This window comes from Lampris incognitus, chromosome 9 (assembly GCF_029633865.1).
Source record: "Lampris incognitus isolate fLamInc1 chromosome 9, fLamInc1.hap2, whole genome shotgun sequence".
NCBI classification, from domain to species: Eukaryota; Metazoa; Chordata; class Actinopteri; order Lampriformes; family Lampridae; genus Lampris; species Lampris incognitus.
This window is the reverse complement of record NC_079219.1, coordinates 29,911,836-29,933,449: the sequence shown is the minus strand read 5'-3', so window position 1 is coordinate 29,933,449 and position 21,614 is coordinate 29,911,836. Positions and strand designations below refer to the sequence as shown.

The following is a 21,614-nucleotide window of genomic DNA, read 5'->3' as shown; positions in this document are numbered from 1 at the left end:
CGCGGCACTTAACAGTGTACACTATATTGCTCTGTTTGTGCCGGGGGACCTGATTCTTGGGGTGCACCAATTTCTGGTGCAGCATGTTTTGGGATTTAGAAACAACTGAGATGCGGTGTTTGGAAAATACACGGCTCAGCTGTTCTGACACTCCCACAACATATGGAATCACCACTGGTTTATGCTTAGGCAGCTGTTGTCCTTCTCCTCTCTTCGAGCAGCTGGTGCACTGTTTGGGCGTCTTCCTGGCTTTGAAAAACGCCTAGTTAGGATAACCACACTTAACCAGGGCCTGTTTAATATTGGATTTCTCCCCTTCCCCGTCTGCTGTGTCAGTGGGGACACTGTCAGCTTGGTGGTACAGCATCCTGATGACTCCTAGTTTGTGCTCCAGTGGATGATGAGAGTCAAACCTTGAGTACTGATCAGTATGTGTTGGTTTATGGCACACATCAACAATCAAATGTCCCCCATCACCAATTGCAATTTCACAGTCTAAGAAGGCTAACCTGTCATTTTCCACCTCCTCCCTGAACTTGATGTGGTTGTCCACAGAGTTAATGTGGTCACTGAAACGTGGTATGTCCCGAGATTTAATTTTAACCCGGGTGTCCTCCACAAATCTGAACCAGTGACTAGGCGGTGTCCCTGGATAGGACCTCAGAGCTCTCTTTTCCACTTCCTCCATCTACAAGTTGGCCACAATAGGTGAAACTGGGGAATCCATAGCACACCCATGCTTCTGCCTATAACCCCCTGTTTGTAAAGTACGTGGATTGAGGACAGCTTCAGGAGCAGACACACTTGGTCAGTGTTAAGGGTGGTCCTATTGCTAAGAGTGGGGTCGTTTTGTAATTTCATACAGACTGTGATTGCAATTCAACCCAATCCTCTGTGAATAGTACACATGGCCATTGTAACTCTAGTAAATGGTCACAGCAATTTGCATATGAAACCGATCATTGTTTTCAGTCGTTACGCCACTATGTTGTTTGTGTCCAGATGAACTGATTCAACTTTCTGTGATTTCCTTACCTGTATTATTGAGCATGAATAAATACAATCTGTTAGCAGCGATAGCCCCCTCTTTGTAAAAACAAATGGATTGCTCGTAAGTGAAAGCTTTTTTTCTTTATTTTTTCTTCCATTGATTACTTATAAATCAGGTTGCCATGTCAAAGTATAATAAAGAATATTATAGTTCACAGTTTGGCTAAATAGTAGATTTATTGGATTTGTTATTACCCACATTCAAAGTTCTCAAGTAAAAAAAAAAAAGAAGCAAAATTCAATCTCAGCGTCAATTTGTACATCTAGATAAGTATCAGAAGTGTCAGTGGTACTTACATTGGAGTGTCTATCTGTATTATCTGCTACTTTATCATCAGTGTTATCCATGTCCATAGATGCCACCTCAGTCTGCAAATGTAAGGTAGAGCAAACATGCTACATTCAACTGTACATGCAACTAGCCTCAAACAGAAAGTTTTGAATAAAAACTAAATATCGGTTAGTTTTGAATGAAAACTTACAAAATGCAGTGTCACTCAAAGTTAGTTGTTTTTTGGTGTACCAAAAGAAATCGTGAATTCTTTCCCACATTTTTAAAGCAGGACCATTGAGTGATGATCCATCAAAATTCAATATTTCTAACATGTCAATGGCCTGTTTTAAACTCAGATACTTGACATGTTTGTTAATGTATTTGAAATTGATGACAAGATTTCAGAATCTGTAGCTATTCCATTCATGGTAGCTGCAGGTACTCCATTGTCTGAACATTGAAATGCACAAAAAAACACCATCTGCCCCAGAGGTGAGGAGTCCTACCTTGGATTTCCTCCTGTTGAACTTGAAGATTCCCAGCAGGCCTTTCTTCTCTGCTCCACCCAAACTGGAAGTGCTTGAGCGGAAGGTATCTATGAACACAAACACACTACTTTGTAGCTCACCATAACAGCAGAACAGAGTAAAACAGATTAGAGTGTAGTTATATATGATACAGGAGGGGAGAGGAGAATACAGCTTACTGAAGCAGAAAAGGCAAAGAGACACTAATAAGACAAATGTGAATTATGAGTAGTAAAAAGTTATGAGCAGACTTTAGTAAAAACAATTATAGCATGCATGTGTGTTTTAGGTTAGTGATGAATTGAATCAAGAGACAGTCTTTTGGCTTGAATGCTTTGAATCAACACTCTAATATGTATGGACTATAATCTATTGGCCCCTTATATACTCTTTATTGGTAGGTCTAGGCTGACATTTAGGTCAAAATATTCAAGTGACAATACACATATATGTACATCAATTTTATCTCTTATTTGTTTCAATTATCTTACTGACTTAGCTTAGTGGTTTTAGTCATACATATGTTCAAGAAAACAGCCAACATCATGTTGTTTTTAAGCAAAGAACTACATTGGAAGGACCTTGTTTGGTAAATTCACCATGAGTACAGTCTTATCAGTAGAGGGCGATACAGCCCTGCATTGTACCAGGCGTACTCTGACCTTCACAGTCCACAAAGCTTTGGTTAAGGATTCCCATGATTTCTCAGGTGGCTTGAGCACAGGGAGATATGGTTGTAAAGGCAAGCTAACCTCGGTATTCAAGAATCATGTAGAGCTATAACAACGGATAAAACTGCATTATGTAATGTATCGGACTCTAAATTACGATGGGGGACTTTAAAAGTACACAGCCATCTAAACTAAAGGAAAATCATAACCGGAAAATGAGTGACATTTATGAAATAACAGAAACGGACAACACATTCAAGGAAATTGAACACCATAAGTGACACAAATCTGTTTTTTTTCTGTTATATGGATGGCAGTCATGGCATCAAGCATTTGTGGCATTGTAAACAAGCATGGTTAATGAGCAAGCAGCAGCAGCAGCTACAGCTAAATAGCAGCACAGACTGGGTGGATACCGGTGAAAGTACTGCAGAGGGGAACAGTCATCAGTTATTTTAAGAGATACCTGAGTAGTTTAGAGCAGGAGCAGAAGCCATTTTAGGCTGGAGAACTGGAAAACACACATTAAAAAAAAACAAAAACAAAAAAACAAAACAAAAACACATGACTTGAAGATGAATTATTACCTTAGAAGAAATCATCATCCCTGCCTTAACTTGACAGTTTCCATTAAAATTATCCATGATTGAAATATGAATAGACATGACCTTCTATATACCACAATGGCTCATTTTAAAACATAACAAAATGTTCAGATAGCAAAAACTTGCAGTTTTCCCCAGACAGTGTTCCCACCCTAGGTATTTATCAAGGCTCATTAAGCCAGCCATGTAAACGCCATTTCCTGTTGTTGTTTATGCGATATACAGCCGTTCCATAACGCAGATAAAATCAATTCAAGGCACGACAGCATGACATTTTTTATACACAAGACATGTACTTGGTTAGTGGCTTGGGGGGGGGGAGGTTCTATGACGCCAAGCTAAGCTCTGCACCTATTCTCTTTACAATACTATCTTTTAATAAAACCCTCCCATGACTGCTCAATTCACCACCTGGAGAAACTGATAAAATGCCGAAGATGAGTGGACTCTGTTATCCTAACACCATGAGGAGAAACTCCTTCAGGGAGGTCAGAGTTCAGGTCAGCTACAGAACAAAAAAAACCCCGTGGCTGGTGGGGATTCATTGTGTGATTGTTAATGACGTTTCAGCAAAGCATGTGGACATTAGAGGTTAAACGCTGGTCTCCTCTTGAACCCCCCTACTCACTATGCTATCCTCAATTTACCACCAACAATTTCTTATGTAGAATGGGTCTCAGACAGGGGTTCAGGGTGTTTGACCGCATATGTTGTGTTCACAGCTGTTTAAGTTTTTTGTTTAATTTTTAAGTTTCCTTTATTAATCCCCTTGGGGAAATTCAGTTACTGTAAATTAACCCACCCTAGCTGTGATCTGTGTAGCTAGGAGCAGTGGGCTGCCGCCTTCATACAGTGCCCGGGGACCAACTCCAGTTCTTTTCCCATTGCCTTGGTCAGGGGCACAGACAGGAGTATAAACCCTAACATGCATGTTTCTTTTGATGGTGGGGGAAACCGGAGCACCCAGAGAAAACCCACCACAGACACAGGGGGAACATGCAAACTCCACATACAGGATGACCTGGAATGACCCCCACGGCTGGACAAACCCGGGGTTCGAACCCAGGACCTTCTTGCTGTGAGGCAACAGCACTAACCACTGGGCCACTGGGCCACCATGCCGCCAATTCAGCTTGGTAAAGGCCTATACCAGGATTTACAGGGCACTGCAGCTCAATTTGTTGATTTAATTGATATCTCGTGGTAGTTTGCTTCGCTCAATCCATGAATTCTGATAGCCAGTGTTGACCTTCCACCCAACACCTGTAACAATAATCTTTACATGGGTTTTACCTTGATAAATACAACCAGCCAAGACTTTCTTCAACAGATTGGATGGTCAGATCAATCGACAGTCACCGCCTTATAACGGCAGAAACTAAATCCAAGTTCAATTCACTTTGAAATTCACAAATAAAGGAAGTTTTTTATCATCTATCATGCAACTTCTTTGGTATCTAAAAGAAATATAAGCCAACTGATTTCATGCACTGTCAGAAAATTATTAGAAAATGAGATTTGACTTCAAATTGGGAAAACTGAAAGTGAATTGAACTCAAAACCAAAGTGTTGGCTACCAAACAAGATCATGATCTGCTGTCATTTGTTTACCCAGGCTCTGGTCGTGTACGTAGAGCTCCTTGATTCCCAGCTGTGTCAGGGATTTGTCCAGCGGCAGCTCGTGGCGGCTGACACCGTCCTTCAGGAGCAAGACGTGAGCCGGGTCAAACTCACACTTGTCACAGATGACCGGTACTAGAGTCTGAAGCGGTACCAATGGATTGACCCGCACCACTGCTTTCTGGCTGCGGTGATAGTTCACCACCAAACGCACCGTTTTCTGATACAAGGGAGAGAGCGGGAGAGAGAGAGAGGGAGGGAGAGATGAGTGTCAATCAATTGGTTAGGGGAAAATTGAAAACTTTAACTACTACGATAGGAAAGAAGCTTTGATCTGCATTGACTTCATATTCAGAGTGAAGCATTTTCAAAACAACTCCATTCAGTATTTGAAGTAGCAGCAAAGTATATGAGGTGGAGGATGCATCTGCATGTCAAAGGGCATGCAGTAGATAAAAATCAAACCGTTAAATCAGTTTTAAAAGACAGAGGAGATTAGGCGGAAAGGACATAACCTCTACAAGGATCGCAGTAAAGTTTTATCAGAAGTTTACTTGCTATAGTGTGAGTACAAAGGTATCATCTGCATAGCAAACAAGCAGAAAGCAGAGAGAAACTGAGTAAGCACCTAAGATGGGAATTGATGGGATCTGGCATGTAAACACTCTACAGTAGAGTAGCCATTATAAATTAACATTCAAACGATAACTGAAGCTAAAACATTTTAAGGGCTAAACTGACAGAAATATGAAATACTAGGAAAGAAATAACACAAGCAATGTACAAAATGTCACTTAATTGATAAAGATTATATATTTTTTTTTCAGTACAAGGAGAGCAGAAGAATGACGATAGATAGATATTCAGACATGACAAGACAGCAAAATAATCAGTAACTAAAGGTTAGACTTTATTTCCTGACGACGGAGAGTGAAAGAACGAGAGTTCGTATGTCAAAATATCCGTCCATTTACGTAAGTGCTTTTGTACCTGTGTGTGTGTGTGTATGTGTGTGTGAGAGAGAGAGAGAGTGTGTGTGTGTGTGTGTGTGTTTTAATATCAGCAGCTAGTCCACAACACTAAAAGGTGTTGTGTTATTGAGTACAGAGAGTACCTTCTCTCTGTTAGGCAACCTATATCACTGAGTGAACCTCATCAGGCTATCAAACACACCGCATGTTCAGGTTCAAGATCACCTCTATTAAAACAAGCACAGCACTTGGGAGTCAAGGGCCTGAACAAATCAAAACAGCTGAAGTTCACCTGTGTTGGATGTCAACTGGCTTAGCATGTCACCTATCACTCCAGGGAAAGCTACCTGAATAAGGCAACACATGGCTTGTACTATCTATCTATCTATAATTTTTTCAGGATCAATATAACAAAAAATATCACCAACTGATGCAATGATCCCGCATTTATTTAATTTATATGTAAGCTAAACCTTCAGTCAACTTCTCTTTATCTCTGTATGTACAAGTACATGGAAAAGACAGAAAACCCCTTTCTAAAAGTACCGCAATCCAAGAAATACTCTCGATGACACCAAGGTCATTCTTTCTTATCTGCAGAGAAGTAGGAGATAGATAGGGATGGGTATCGTTAGGATTTTATCGATACTACTACTCTTATCGGTACTGCTTATCGGTTCGGTACTTTATCGATACTCTTATCGGTTCTTTTTGATTATTATGCAAGAAAAAAAGACACTTAATTAAGAACAGAATCGACATTGCTTTATTATTCTATTATATAACTTTATATAAATATAAACAATATTATTTATTCAGCAGCAACAGCAGCAGCAATGTTTTAAATGCGTCTGAATTATAGACTTTATAATAAACATTCAGCAACAACAAATAAGATAAGAAAATAAAAGTAGATAAAGATAAAGAAAAAAAATATATTAAAAATAAATTTTTACAGCAAAAGGCTAACGGAAGTTCAAACAAACAAGAACCGAGAACATTATCCTAACAGTTCTTCTGCAGAAAAATCAACCTATCTGCCTTCTTCGGCAGGAGTCGTGATCTCTCCTGACTTATAGTGTGCCCGGCTATTAGCCTAGCTAACTCCGTATCTATGGCTTATATATTTGTAGCTAAACAATTAGCTAAGCAATTATATTTTATTTATTGGCCTATTCGTAATAATTCGTTATTAGCCTAGCTAACTCCGTATCTATGGATACGGCTTACCTGCAGTGGACGTGGATGGAACACTACGAGCAAAGCAGTGGAAAACGCCGCATTTCTGCAGATTAATACCATGTTTCGACAAAAGATGTTTCGACAGATTGCTTGTATTGCCACCCTTACTGGCAAATGATTTGTTGCACTTGTGGCAACGAGCGTTGTTGTCATCGACTTTTGAAAAATATACCCAAACTTTTGAACGTTTAGTTCTGTCTGCCATGATGAGCACTTGAGCAGAGCTGTCTGTGCGTGTGTGAGCGAGTGTGTGGAGCACAGCACAGCCCCGCCCCTCGCGCAGTAAGAGAGAGACAGAGAGATGGAGAAAACGGCAAACAAGATTATGTTCGCGACGTTTAAATTCCTCGAAAAACACAAATGCCACAATATAAATCTCACTCCATGATTTCTCGAGTACCTACCGACTACCGATAGCAGAACCGAAAACGTCGGATCTTAAAAATGCTCCGGTTTTTACTAATTTAGAACCGGTTCCCGTTTAGAACCGGGTTTCGGGGGGCATCCCTAGAGATAGATGAGAGGGGTGACTAATAATGAAGTCTGAAATGGTGTTGACCCCTGGCCTGGGGCCAGGCAAAGGTCAAAGGGAGAGAGCAGCCAGCGAGCCCTGAGAACAGCAAAGAAATAATGCATGGTAACTAAAGGTAAGGCACTCATCAAATATTCACACAGTGGGAGGAGATAGGAGGAGAGTTGACAGAGAGACAGAGACAGACAGAGAGAGAGAGAGGGAGAGAGTTGACAGAGAGACAGAGACAGACAGAGAGAGAAAGAGGGGGAGAGACAGCGAGAGAGAGAGAGAGAGAGAGAGCGAGGAGAAAGAAATAAGATGAAGGCTATACACACAAAAACACACATTTTATGTATATATATATGCATATAAAGTTAAAAGCAATCAGAGAAAGAGAAATAATGAGAGGACTAGAGAGTGTGCGCATGTGTATGTGATGATAGAGAGAAAGAAAGAGTATCAGAATGACAAACCACAGGATAAAATAACCAGGTTAAGTCTCCTAACCAGCCTCCTACCTTAGCATGCGCCCTTAGTGGTTTCACTGGCCTTGTTTTCTGCCAGCGGTCAGTAGTAAAAGGCAGAGACGGAAGGGAGATTACATAGAACTAGCTACAAGCTAATATGATATAATGTAGCAATGCAACAAAACACAGACATTGGGATATACAGGGACGACAAAACACAGGGAATCAGGATATACAGGGGCAAAAACAAACCGAAATGTACCACAGAGAATATACCTGGGCTATCTCTTAGACAAAAATCATCACATCATGCTGCATTACTTCATCTGAACTTGAAGTCTGTCACTGCTTTTGGGATATATCAGCAATTCATTCAATCATGTATGCCACTTCTGATAGAATTTATGAATATATTACAGATAGACATGTTCGCCAAATTCATCAGTAAACAGAATTAACACATGATAAGCACTGACTCACACCAAAACACACTGTACTGAATTTTCAGCATCTCACAGGACATTACTCTTACTTAACATTGCTCTGCCTAATACCCCCGTAGATACATGTCACTGTAACCAACACATGCAGAAACCCAAACCATGCATAACAAACCCTTTTGCTGTAGGTCTTCAACATGAAAATAAAAGCTGCTTCAAAATATCAGGATTCAGAACAAGTTCCTGTGCACGCGAAACACAAAACACATGTGGCACAAGGACTCCTCCGGCTCACGGCATCGGGCACAGATCTACAGTGGCTCACCTCTGGCACTTTGGGTGCAGGTCTGCGCGCCACTTTCTCCTCGTAAACTTTCTCCTTGATGAGGACGCAGGCCACGTTCAGGGAGCCCAGCAGGGCATTGGGCTTGAAGCCCAGTGGGTGGCCCTCAGGGGACAGCAGCTCCAGGGTGTGCAGGGCTGGATTCAGGTGGTAGCGGCTGCACAGCTCGACCAACAGGTCCATCAACGCCTTACTGGAGAGAGAGAGAGAGAGAGAGAGAGAGAGAGAGAGAGAGAGAGAGAGAGAGAGAGAGAGAGAGAGAGAGAGAGAGAGAGAGAGAGAGAGAGAGAGAAAGTGAAAGAGCAGGAGAAGAGGGTTGGGAGGAGAGAAGACGGGGGGAGGGGGAGAGAAAGATGAAGAAAGAAGGAGAGAAAGAGGATAAGGTTACTCGGCCTTTCTCCCTTAAGCTCCCATAGATGGAGCTGTAATTACTTGATGCAATGATACAGAGACAATCTCTCACCTTACTCTGATGTAAGAGGTGTTTTAAATCTTAAATCAGCCTCTCTCTGAATCTCTAATCTGTGCCCAGAGAGGCGGGTTAATTCAAGACTGAAGACATTTTGAGCTATGGTTAACGAAATTGGATAAAGGGACAATAAGCACAAGCTTCTGACATGCAGGCCGAATGTTAGTGAATGACTCCATTATTCAGCTAACTTTTGAGACAATGTGCCCTGATTTTAAGACTACAACAGGAATTAAAAACCTGAAAATGCACAGTGCCCTGTTCCTCTTAAACACCCAAGCTGTCGCAGGCACCCCTTCACTCTTTTTTTCCCCAAAAAGTGTCTTCACCTTAACGTAAGACATAGACAGCCTAAGAGGAGCTCTATCATCCCTTAGTTTAGATGTCGTATCACATCACAGAGAAGTCATGAAAAATGTATTATGTAGGCCTTCAGCAAGAAAGTGTCACAAGGATTGATTCATGTCTGTGAAACAGTGCTACAAAATATAATATTTAAAGCTTATAAGACAAAATTGTATCAGGAGGAGAGACGATGCATGATTGTAACAGACGGATCCCAGGGACAAAGCAAGAAAATAATGTTAAATAATGTTTATTGTTTATAACTTTTTTTGGCTTACATTTGTGGGGAAAATTGATAATGCTGGGAGAATTTTTTGGCATAAAGCTTGTGCTATAGTGAACTGCTGAGGAAAGGGCAATATTTCATTTTAGTACTCATGTACTTATGGGAAACCAGTTACCTACTACCTGGTCATACTGGTTATGTTCACTGAGTCCTTGGGGTATCTTCTGAGTTCTGTGTGTGTGTGTGTGTGTGTGTGTGTGTGTGTGTGTGTGTGTGTGTGTGTGTGTGTGTGACAGAGAGAGAGAGTGAGAGACTGATGAGGAGCAGACAGAAGGTAGAGCCCATAGTGGTAGCTGTCAACCCTTAGATAAAGAAACCAAGAGACAGTCTCCACTTCTTTCTGGGAACAGCCAGATCATATGACACACCTGAGAGAAACTGTTACAAAGGCTACTACTGACAATCACTACCACATGGGCATAGTCCACAACTGCAACAGCGTCTGAACTGACCATACACACCTGCACCATGCCATTACAGGAGAGCTTGATCATCACATTGTGTCAAAAAATATAATTCAGTTAAGCGTTTTGCAATTCTGGAACCAAATCACATCTATTTTTACTTAATCTCCTATCTAGCTAACCTAGTTTTATTATGTGAGAACTATGCTGGAGTTTGCAAACCAAGCACTTCACCGCCAGAAACTAGTGGCACCATGTTGTGACGTTACAGTGTATTAGGCAAATACACTTTGATTTCATTTCATTTCAATTCATTTTATTTGATAGCAATATAAAATTCAAGGAGAATGCCAATGAGACAATTCAATCACTTAGGTAAGAGAGAGAGGAGCATCGACTGAACACATGATTTGTTCAGACATGCGTGTAATGAGATGTGCTTATGTAAGAGAGTTAGAGTGTCTTGTTGTGCTGCTTGCACAACATGACATTCATCGGTATCTCCATCAACAGAAACAAGCGATATGTGTAATGAGCATGTCCCATCCAAGTTTCACAAAAAGTCTGACAAATAGGCTCAACAGCAGTCCTTGGAGAAAGAAACAAGCCTACAGTGAGTCATTTAATTTGCTTAAGTTATGAAACAGCCTGGTGGCATACTTTTTCATTGTGTCTTAAGGAACACAAAAGACCTCAGTTTTATCAGTTAGTAGGCAAGACTTTGAGATTAATTACTTCACTCTCATAGCCGAACAACTGCATAAAAAAAAACGTGACTCATATCACAAATAACCCTGCTACTGCTCTACCTTCATTGGTCACGACAAACTACAGAGTTGATTGTAAAAAACAGATTCATCACAAGGCATTTCCTGGTCTGTCCTAATCTCAATGGGAGTAACATGGCCTTTACTGTGGAGTCTGCAACAGCATGCAACTAACAACAGAGCTGCAAAACTGACTTTAAATCACAATACAAAAACGAAAAAAAAAATTAATTAATAAAAACAAACAAACAAACAAACAAAACCAAAATAAGTTTTATATAATTGCATTTATCGATGTCTTACAATCTGTTTCATAGAAAGCGCTTGCTGGGATGATATTACAAAGACACAAGTTATCATCATCATCTGCCTTGTCAATGTCGTCATTATTTCATTGTTGTTCTCAAATCTATCCGACAACCATCCGGCTCACGTTGTGATCTACTGGCAGGGTGTTGTCAGAGAGGCGAGCCCACGAGTTTATCAGCTGTTTATGACAACCCTGTTTATGACGCCTACATCTGTATCGTCCACACCTGAGAGGCTTCTCCACCAGGCAAGGCTCTGATGTCACCATGAAGCAATATCCCCTAGTGTACCACGCATGTACACTGCAACAACAAAAAAAGACTTGTTATGAGGAATTTTCACAAAACAGTTAAATAAATCTTAAAACACAAAACTTGATTTGAGATAATCTTTCTTTTTTGGGGGTAAATGGCTTGAGACAAGTCTGATTATCTTGAAAAAAGTGAATTTTCTTGGAACAATATCCTCTGTCAGTGGGTTGGGATTTTTTTTTTACTATGTCTCAATAAAAACAAAGAATACAGTTTTATAGTCCTTTAAAACCCTCTTGCTGTTATTTTAAGAGAGGCTTGTGTGATACTAGAAAAAAAACTTGTTTCATGAGACGTTCTTCACCAAAGAGGAAGGCTAAAAAGTTCCTAAAATGAAACTAAAATTTAAAAAAATAAAAAATGTTCCCTACCAGGTCCCTGAATATTTAGGGTATCCTGTGAAAAGAAGTACACTGGGACCCGTTAACCTACATTATGGTGGTGATCATCAACAGAGTCCCTTGTTCTGTGCCAGGGACACTGGCGTGTCTCTGATTTCCTGCCCCAGAGAGAAGACCCTCATTAGGGGCCCGAGAGCGTCGACAGGTCAGCCTCGTATGTCCTCTCTCATGGACAAAGCTGATGCTTAGACAGAGAAAGGGACCTCTTGACAAGGCCCCAACACCACAGCCACCCAAACAAACGGCAAAATCTACAGCAATGTCATATTCTGTTTCTATGGTACCTTCCAAACAGCACCAGATTAAGATTGGTCCAAAACCTTGTTGACATCATGATATCCATGTATGTATGAGTGTATGCATGTATGCATGTATGTTGGGGAGCATTTGTGTGTATCTGCCAGCTTTTTTGTTCATTTGCCCTATGTGTGTTTACGTAACCAGGTAATCCAACGGACATTATTTCAAGAGGGACCTGCTCCAAAACAGGGTGTAGTACAGAACATAAAAACTGCCGCAAACCATATAAGCAAAAATATAAATGACATCAAATTATAGATAATTATAGGAAGCTCTTGAAAAGTGCTGGTTGCAACCAAGCCTGAACAGAGCTTGACTAAACAAAGCTCCTGGTCGAAGCTACTGATACTCTGTCTTTACTGTGCTGTCTGAAAACTAAATTAAATACAAAGAAATAAAGAGTATGAATAACAAAAACAATTTAATAGGCCTGGGATGCTTAATAAGTCAATGAAATGAACCCAGGAAGCCACCATGTCTCAATATGATGCTGAATGGTTAGTAATATCCATCCATCCATCTATTATCTGAACCACTTATCCTGCTCTCAGGGTCATGGGGGTGCTGGAGCCTATCCCAGCAGTCATTGGGCGGCAGGCGGGGAGACATCCTGGACAGGCCGCCAGGCCATCACAGGGCTGACACACTGACACACACACACACACACACACACACACACACACACACACACACACACATTCATACCTAGGGGCAATTTAGTATGGCCAAATCACCTGACTTACATGTCTTTGGACTATGGGAGGAAACCGGAGTAATATGTGTAAGTAGTATAAGCAGTCCTAAAATGTAATAAGTTTTGGTCCAGACATTAAAGATGACAAAGTCTGTAAGCTGAGGAAAGATCAATAGATTTACTTCCAACTTTGTTCAAGTTTTTTTTTCCATTGACACATAAATTTGATTGTTATGCTTATGTTATGTTATATTTGACTGTTATTGTTATGACTGTTATTGTTATCTGTGTAAGCCAAATATATGCAAATCTTTTCAATTGCATTAACCATACAGGATGGCTAACATCGTACTAGCGTCATCTGGCATCTTGCATTAGTGATGCTATATCAACTAAATTTCTATTGTGCATGTGTGTAGGGTGGGGGTGCAGAACAACAAACATTTTGGATCTGACAACTGTGTGTAATGTACCTGCTTTGCTAATGTGCCTGCTTAACTATGACCCTCATTAAAAACCTTCGGAGCAACCTGTAACACATTCAGGTTTATTTGCTAAGTGTAAGTGTGTGAGTGTGTGTATGTGTGTGTGTATTTCAGCATGTACGTTTATGTACATTATGTTGTTTGTGCATTCAGGCATCTAACCACGAACCTTAAGGCAAACTCCAGGTGGATGTGAGCTTGAACTTGGTTGTCTTCTTACCTGCCATTCTCTGTAATGGTAGTCTTGTATCCCTGTGGCAAGGTTAGGTGTATATCCACGGAGGCTCTCAGCATGTTCTCCTTGGCGTCCGTGGCTCCAATCCCTCCCCCGTCGGGCACCGCGTTCCTGAATATGCGCCGCGGGGCAGGCTCAGGGGCCTGGGGTGGAGGTGGGGCAAGACCTTTCATTTTCCTCCTGGAGATGGAAGCAAAGATAGAAATGGTTATTATTGACATGTCAGATGTTCATCTGTTTCACTTTGGCTTTGCTGAGTGTGTATTTGAGTTTGTTTGTTTTAACAAGGAATTATTCGCTTGATATTTTATTCCCAGTTCATATTTCATTTTCTCAGAGTACATAAATCAATCAATCAATCAATCAATCAATCAATCAATCAATCAATCAATCAATCAATCAATCAATCAATCAATCAGGAATGTGTATGAATCAAATCAGTCTGACAGAAAATTATATCACAGTAGAGAGAACATTCAAGTATGTTTGACCTTTTTTCTTTTGGATCACCCCCCCCCCCTTTTTTTTTTCTCCCCAATTGTACCCGTCCAATTACCCCGCTCTTCTGAGCCCTCCTGGTCACTGCTCCACCCCCTCTGCCGATCTGGGGAGGGCTGTAGACTACCACATGCCTCCTCCGATACATGTGGAGTCACCAGCCGCTTCTTTTCACCTGACAGTGAGGAGTTTTGCTAGGGGGATGAAGCACGTGGGAGGATCACGCTATTCCCCCCAGTTCCCCCTCCCCCTTTAACAGGCACCCCGACCGACCAGAGGAGACGTTAGTGCAGTGACCAGACAAATACCTACATCCAGCTTCCAACCTGCAGACCGCAGACACGGCCAACTGTTCTGCAGGGACGCCCGACCAAGCTGGAGGTAACAAGGGGATTCAAACGGGCGATCTCGGTGCTGGCAGGCAACAGCATAGACCGCTACACTACCCGGATGCCCCTAAGTATGTTTTATTTTTAAGCACAACTTTCGTATCTGCTGACAATAAGATAAAAACTTTAAATTACGTCAACCTTTTTTGGTTTCCATAGAGAAGCTCGAGTCACATTGTTGTGTGAAGGAATGAGTGGATCAGATCATTAATTAACAAACAAATAAAGACTTATGAAAACAATCCACTACCACCACCTCAGAAGCTGCCTGAATATCAATGACCATAGGTCCGTTTCTCTGTTTGTCAGGCTTCCCCCACATTCATTACACAAGCAAGACTGCAAACAGGGTGTGACTGCTTATTTGGTTGTCAACTTGATTTCAACATGTGACCTTCAGTTCCACTCCCTCTTTGCACTTGCATGACTGCAAGATGACATTATACTACACATCATGAACGTTCGCTGAGAGAGAGCGAGAGAGAGAGAGAGAGAGAGAGAGAGAGAGAGAGAGAGAGAGAGAGAGAGAGAGAGAGAGAGAGAGAGAGAGAGAGATGTTTCAAGAAAACAAATAATTCAAATAATCTGCCAAACCTTATCGTTGCTTTTATGGTTTAATTAAAGATGGACGGAGATAAAGTCTGGGCAAATCAGTGGTAAAGTGCAAACATTAAACTGAACGGATGGCACCAGTTGCACGTGTCTTTAACCAGCAGGTGAGAGCATTTGGGAGTCTTGCGAAACTTTGTTGATGTTGGGGTGCTTTGATAAAAGGCTCTCGCCTTTACATAACATAAGAAAATAATATAGAGCAGGCCTAACATGGTGGGACAGTTTTCCCAGCAGCATATATTATAAGGGTAATACTGGGGTAATTAACGCCACGGCGTCAAGCACATTATGTGGTTGTTACAAAATGAAAGTGAACATTATTTCTTCATCTGTGAAATTTGGCGACTAGGATAGATAAACAAAAGTACACAACATGTGATCACCCAATGATAGCAGCATATAAAAGCTGATGTCAGTCAACCCATATGATGCTGCTTCCTGACACAACTTAACCTTGGATCAGTTACAGTATCTTGTGATACTAAGATTCAAGCAGCAGGCTGAACTCTTGCCTTACCCAATAACACAATACTCATTTATATTTTATTGCACTTTTGGGTGCAACATTATCTTCTAGAGGATGTCTGATGGGAAGAGAGCTCATGGTGACAACTATGACATAGAGAGTTTTCCTTGTGAAGAAACTCTCTGAGGTCGCAGCGCAGGCTGAAGCTACAGAACAAGCACCAGAACAGCTAGGGGAGATTTATCATCTGTTTCACGGATCCTGGATGTCTGCCTATATGCAGGCCTGAAGACGGGTCCATCCAGGTGAAGGGTGGTCTGCCACACCACTTAGTGGCTATCATGAAAGTACCAACATTGAAAACTATACGCAAAATGATTAATTAAATAAGTATTTGAATCATATTGATTCATACTTAATCAGGGTATTGGTGTGGGGCACTCAACATAGTTCAGCAAGTACCAATTAAGCTGCACATCATGTAAAATTTCATTCATTCTCCTTTCATTTGAGCTCTTTTGTACCAACACCGAAGAAAATGTTTAATCTTTTTTTTTAAGCTACAGTATTCTCAGACCCAAAGTGGACACACCATGTGACAGATGGTAATGATGCTGGAGCTGCTGCTGTCTCTGTACATGATTTGACTTCACCATCACAACATAAACTTGTACCTTACCTGACACACCTGACTTGACAGAGGTCCCAGCAATTCTAAAGGCTCCTTTCTGGTGAATTATTATTCTATGCCGAGTTTTTCGAGGTTCTACGGACAGACAGTGTTGTCAATGAATGTTTACTGCAGTTACCTGTTTCTCACTGTGTGCCTATTAAGGCCCTCGGAGACTGTAACTGTAACTCATGGCTATACATATAAACTTGACTTGGACTATTTGAGCACACTGCACCTCTCTGTCTTCTCAGAACAAATATTAGCCTTAGATTAAAAACAATCACACTCACGTCAAAAAAAAAAAAACAGTCCTTGTGTTGATTACGTGCTCCAAAAGTGTTTTATATATCAGCCTGTTTACAGACCCAGGTCCAAGGACTCAGGATGCACTCCGAGAGAGGGTGTCTGTGTAAGCCTGTAGAGCAAACTCCACTATCCTTCAAGAAAATTCTGCTCGCTGCAGCAGAGAGAGGTGGAGTCGAAGAAGAATGCACGTATGCATACCGCAGCGAATGGACTCTAACCTGGCCAAAGTTAACCATTAACAACAAACGGTATCAGCAAACTTCCCCTATGGGACAGATAGTGTCAGTGCCCTATTATGCAATGGGAGAAAGTGACAGTGGAAGGGTACATCTTTCCTCTGCCACAGTTTGGGGTTTAAACCCCACTGGGAACCACTAATACTTTTCTCCCTTCCAACATGCTGATAACACTGTATCCCTTTTATTGTAATATATTTTGCATAATAAAATGACACAACAAAAACAACAATAATGATGATAATAATAATAATAATTTGGTATATCTGCCAGTAAAACCGTTACATCTTCCTGTTACAGTGCCAACTTTTCTAGAGGCCCACGCATGAGAAAACATATCTTAATGTTTTAAAACCTTTCTACTGATACCTGTTCATGCACGGGAAGCAACACAGTTTGTGAAGAAGAACTGGTCTCAGGCCAGAGTTAGCACCATCAGCGAATCTACCTTTCTCACACTATTGGTCTCTCTTTCTTTGAAACAGCATACAAAGAGTCCTTTAGAAAAAGTTTAGTCTCCCACAGTGCCAGAGAGAGATAGAAAGAGAGAGAGAGAGAGAGAGAGAGAGAGAGAGAGAGAGAGAGAGAGAGAGAGAGAGAGAGAGAGAGAGAGAGAGAGAGAGAGAGAGTGAGAGAGAGAGAAAGAGAGACAGAGTGAGAGAGAAAGAGAGACAGAGGGGAAAAAAGGGAAAAGGAGATTGCAAAAGGCAGGGGACTCAGTTTCTGTGCTGGCACAGGGGGGCAGTAAGTGCTGAGCCTCAACAGTGACTGGCTTGTAAATGGGCTGACACAGAAACAGACACACATACACACCCACGGATACAAATGGACCTTTCAAGGACCGCTCTGTTCTTTCCACTTGACTGCAGTAAACAGGAGATATGATGTCTTTTCACTGTAGTTGTTTAAATCCATTTTCAGCAGGGGAAGCTTTGATTCGTGGAGCACCTCTTAAGTCTTCATAACACTCCAGTTAAATCTGTACCATTACACTGATGGAAAGTTTGGAGGGCGACACACCACCGACATTGTGAATAATCACTTTAGATGGGAATAAGGTCAGCAACATTCCTATTCTATGTACACGTGAATCTGGAACAAAACGGATCCTGAATAGTACGAGATGAGGCAGAAGAGATGGCACTTTCTGTGAGACAGCAGATGGGACAGAAAATTCCTTGTTCACGACCACATTAACCTTGTATAACGCATCATGCAGAAAAAGAAAAGCAAACAGACTTTCTGAGCAGAAGCTAACTCTAGTCCATGGGTCAAACGACATATTACCCAGTGGGCAAGGGGACTCATGTATACAGTACAGATACACAGACAGGCAGAGTGACATAGACAGACTGATAGGAGGACAGACAGATGAGCAGATCAGACAGTCTGTGAGACAGGCAGATAGAAAATGTGCATACGGGTACTCATCATAGGAGTGTAGCAAATCTGACATACTTACACTACAGTGTGTGTCAACATGGCCCACAGGACACCAAACAGAATGACTAATACTGTAATACTGTTACTGAGAGTTTCTGGGCCTACTATGAAAATTAAAAGCAAATCACATTCTATAAACTGGCAGCCTTGTCTTGTATCCCAAGTTCGGTGTTGAATGACTGTGATGAATCACAGCAGAGATGTAAAAAAACCCCAAAAAAACATCAATCTGTTTTCCTACATTGCCACCTGGAATATTATGAGATTAGTCTTAGTGTAGGCATTTAAGTGTGTGTTGTGCACGCACATGTATGCGTATCAGTCTGTCTTTATTTCATATATCTTACTGGCCTATAGTTTATTTAGACCAGATAAGAATACCATTAAAACCAAACTATGCAATGTGAAAAAATAGTGATAATTCATATGACATGACATAACAAAAGAAGTTATAATAAAGTTAGCTGAATCTATGCTATAAATAGTTATAGACACTGAAAGATATCAGCATGTGCCCAAAAGTAAAATTTTACCTAAATAAATAGAATAAATCAGAGTAAACAGAGACGGGTCATTGCTGCCACATATATGCTAAACTCCAGCACAGCTCCACACAAGAGAGAGCTTCTCCTTAACTGCGGAAAGAAACAGTTACTCACTGCAAGGCAACATTCATCATGGACATGGAAACGCAGCTTAAATTTTCCTACTGTGGAGGGTCCTTATGAAAATAATGGAATATATTAGTGCATTTTCTGGGGTGTGCTTTGTAAAGAGTGGTAGCTGATCTGGGGTTGGAGGTGAAGAAAGCAGTTTTCTGTTGCGGTTTTACTGTTATTCCACATCTTAGCAGAAATCCCATGTTACAAATTACATGAACATCTGTTGGAAAAAGGCAACTAAGTTGTGATGGCAACAACTGCCATTATATCTCAAATACATAAAGCTCTCACATCTGGGCTTAGCCTGTGGCAAAGTAAGTTTGGTTATATTCTTTTATTCTAAAATTTCTCACAATAGCTTAGCTCTGAGTTTTTTTTGTGTTCTTCAGCACAGTCGCCTTTGAACTACTATCCAATCTTGACATCTTGACTTTGCCTCTGACATTTCTGTGGTCTAAAAGGCAGTGATTTGATAAAACATGAAAAGTCATTATGTCATTCTCTGTCTGAACATCTGCTTGAGGACTAAGTCAAATCAGACTCAAAAGACTGCAGACGCTCGGTTGTTTATGAGGTTTTTGGAGTTGTCTGGGGTTACCTGGAGTTTTGTTTGATTGACACTGATGGCCTCAGGAACAAGGCTACGTCCAATAAGGGTAAATGCATATTATCAAGTCAAGTTACTGAAGAGAGGAATGGTAAGTTGTGATAACAAGAGAGAGAGAGGGAGAGAGAGAGCACAAGCGAGCGAGAAAGCGCACTGGAGCCTGCTCAAATCCACCATCCTCGACACCTGCAAAACCACCCTTGGGTACTGTGGCGTTCCCAACACAGAATATTAACCAGTGTGGGTTGGTTGGTTTTGAATGTGTACATTCAAATGTGATTGGTGCTGAATGAGGTGGAGGTCAGCTATTGGTTGTTCCTGAAGATTATATAAGGCAGAATCGCCACCAGGGCGCTCTCTTGGTACTCCGCTCTACTTGGAATAGCTAGGTTGTTACAGCGTAATAATGAATATACTACGTTACTGTCATAAGTCTGCCGTGTGCACTTTCCAGTTATCTACTTAAACAGTTTTAGAACAGTATTAGTGTTTCATACACCACAGGTACCAGTCTAGAAAACAGATGCAAAGAGAGATGAAAACTGTCCATTTACTCTTATTTGTGTTAACTCCCTGTTATGGATGTAAGGAGTTCAAATAACGATGTAACGTTGCAGGCAGACACAAAAGTTTATTTACTCAACGAGACATTCAGTCAGCTAGAACGCAAGGCTGGTCAGGGACTGGGACAGGGACAGCCGGTCAGATAGACTGAGGACACCTGTCAGAGTCTGTTAAGTGTGACACTACATGGCCATGCAAACAATGGACCACTATCCGCTAATGAAAACAGCCCACTGGGAATGGTGCAGCTTAACTGGCCCAAAGTATGGCACTGACTGACCCATTTTCCCTATGACACACTTATTATATTCACTGATTATGTAAACAGTGGACAGGACAAAGATTCTGTCAGGAGGGGTGTTATCAGAAAGAATAGTGAACAAATGTCAAAGACTTTAAAATCTGCATAATGTTGATGCTGCATGGGACAAGAATTCAATTCTGTCTTATCCTAATTAAGAGAGAGCTATTCCCGTTGCTCCCCTGCCCGTCTCCAGACTGATCACTTTGTCAACTAACCCTTTATGAAACCCAGTGAAAACCAAGATTTCTCTAACATATTCACTTATGTGTTTAAGATGTGTAGCTTGGTATCAACTCAATATCTGGAAAGGCTAAGTTATCTACCACGATAGTCAATTCTGAGTTGGGTGGAAACCTACTAGAGATCTACAAAGACTGCACCAGGTAAATTCATTAAAAAGAAACATGAACGGGACTAAAAATTTCTCATTTAGTTTCTGCCAACGTCATTCAAGACATATAATATACCAAGACAAACTAGATAGGCGGCATGGTGGTGCAATGGTTACCACGGTCGCCTCAAAGCAAGTAGGTTCTGGGTTTGAACCTCAGGGTTGTCCAACCTTTGAGGTCATCCCAGGTTGTCCTCTGTGTGGAGTTTGCATGTTCTTCCTGCTATTCTCCATGTTCCCATGTTCTCCCTGTGTTTGCATGGGTTTCTTCCATGTGCTCTGGTTTCCTCCCACAGTCCAAAGACATGTAGGTCAGGTAGATCGGCCATACTAAATTGTCTTTACGTGTGAAAGTGTCAGCCCTGTGATAGACTGGTGGCCTGTCCAGGGTGTCTCCCCGCCTGCTGCCCAATGACTGCTGGGATAGGCTCCAGCATCCCGCGACTCTGATTGCGATAAGGGGCTTGGATAATTGATGGATAGATGGACAAACTAGCTATTTAAACTGTATCAAGAAACACTGAATAACAGATAGCGAGAAAGAGAGACCACAGTTGCAGTTACTCTTATGATGCACTATTCACAAAATTCTCATCTAATTGATATAAATGATTTTTCTTCTTTCATTGCCAATAATGATAATATTTTGGCTTTTAACTCCAGATAAGATGATACCGGAGTCAAATTTATGGACATGAAACTTCAATATAATGCATCTATTCATCCATCCATT

The 21,614-nt window shown here is 41.2% G+C and overlaps 1 protein-coding gene across 1 annotated transcript in view; it reads right to left on the bottom strand.

Annotated features, from left to right (window-relative positions):
• Positions 1–21,614, bottom strand: part of cobl (cordon-bleu WH2 repeat protein) — a 107,238-nt gene that overhangs the window by 59,065 nt on the left and 26,559 nt on the right. The window contains exons 2-7 of the mRNA XM_056286966.1: positions 13,716–13,910; positions 8,707–8,917; positions 4,739–4,967; positions 2,989–3,033; positions 1,831–1,919; positions 1,348–1,419 (exon numbers count right to left, since the gene is read on the bottom strand). Coding sequence (XP_056142941.1) covers positions 1,348–1,419; positions 1,831–1,919; positions 2,989–3,033; positions 4,739–4,967; positions 8,707–8,917; positions 13,716–13,910 — 841 coding nt within the window. The remainder of the gene's footprint in view (positions 1–1,347; positions 1,420–1,830; positions 1,920–2,988; positions 3,034–4,738; positions 4,968–8,706; positions 8,918–13,715; positions 13,911–21,614) is intronic.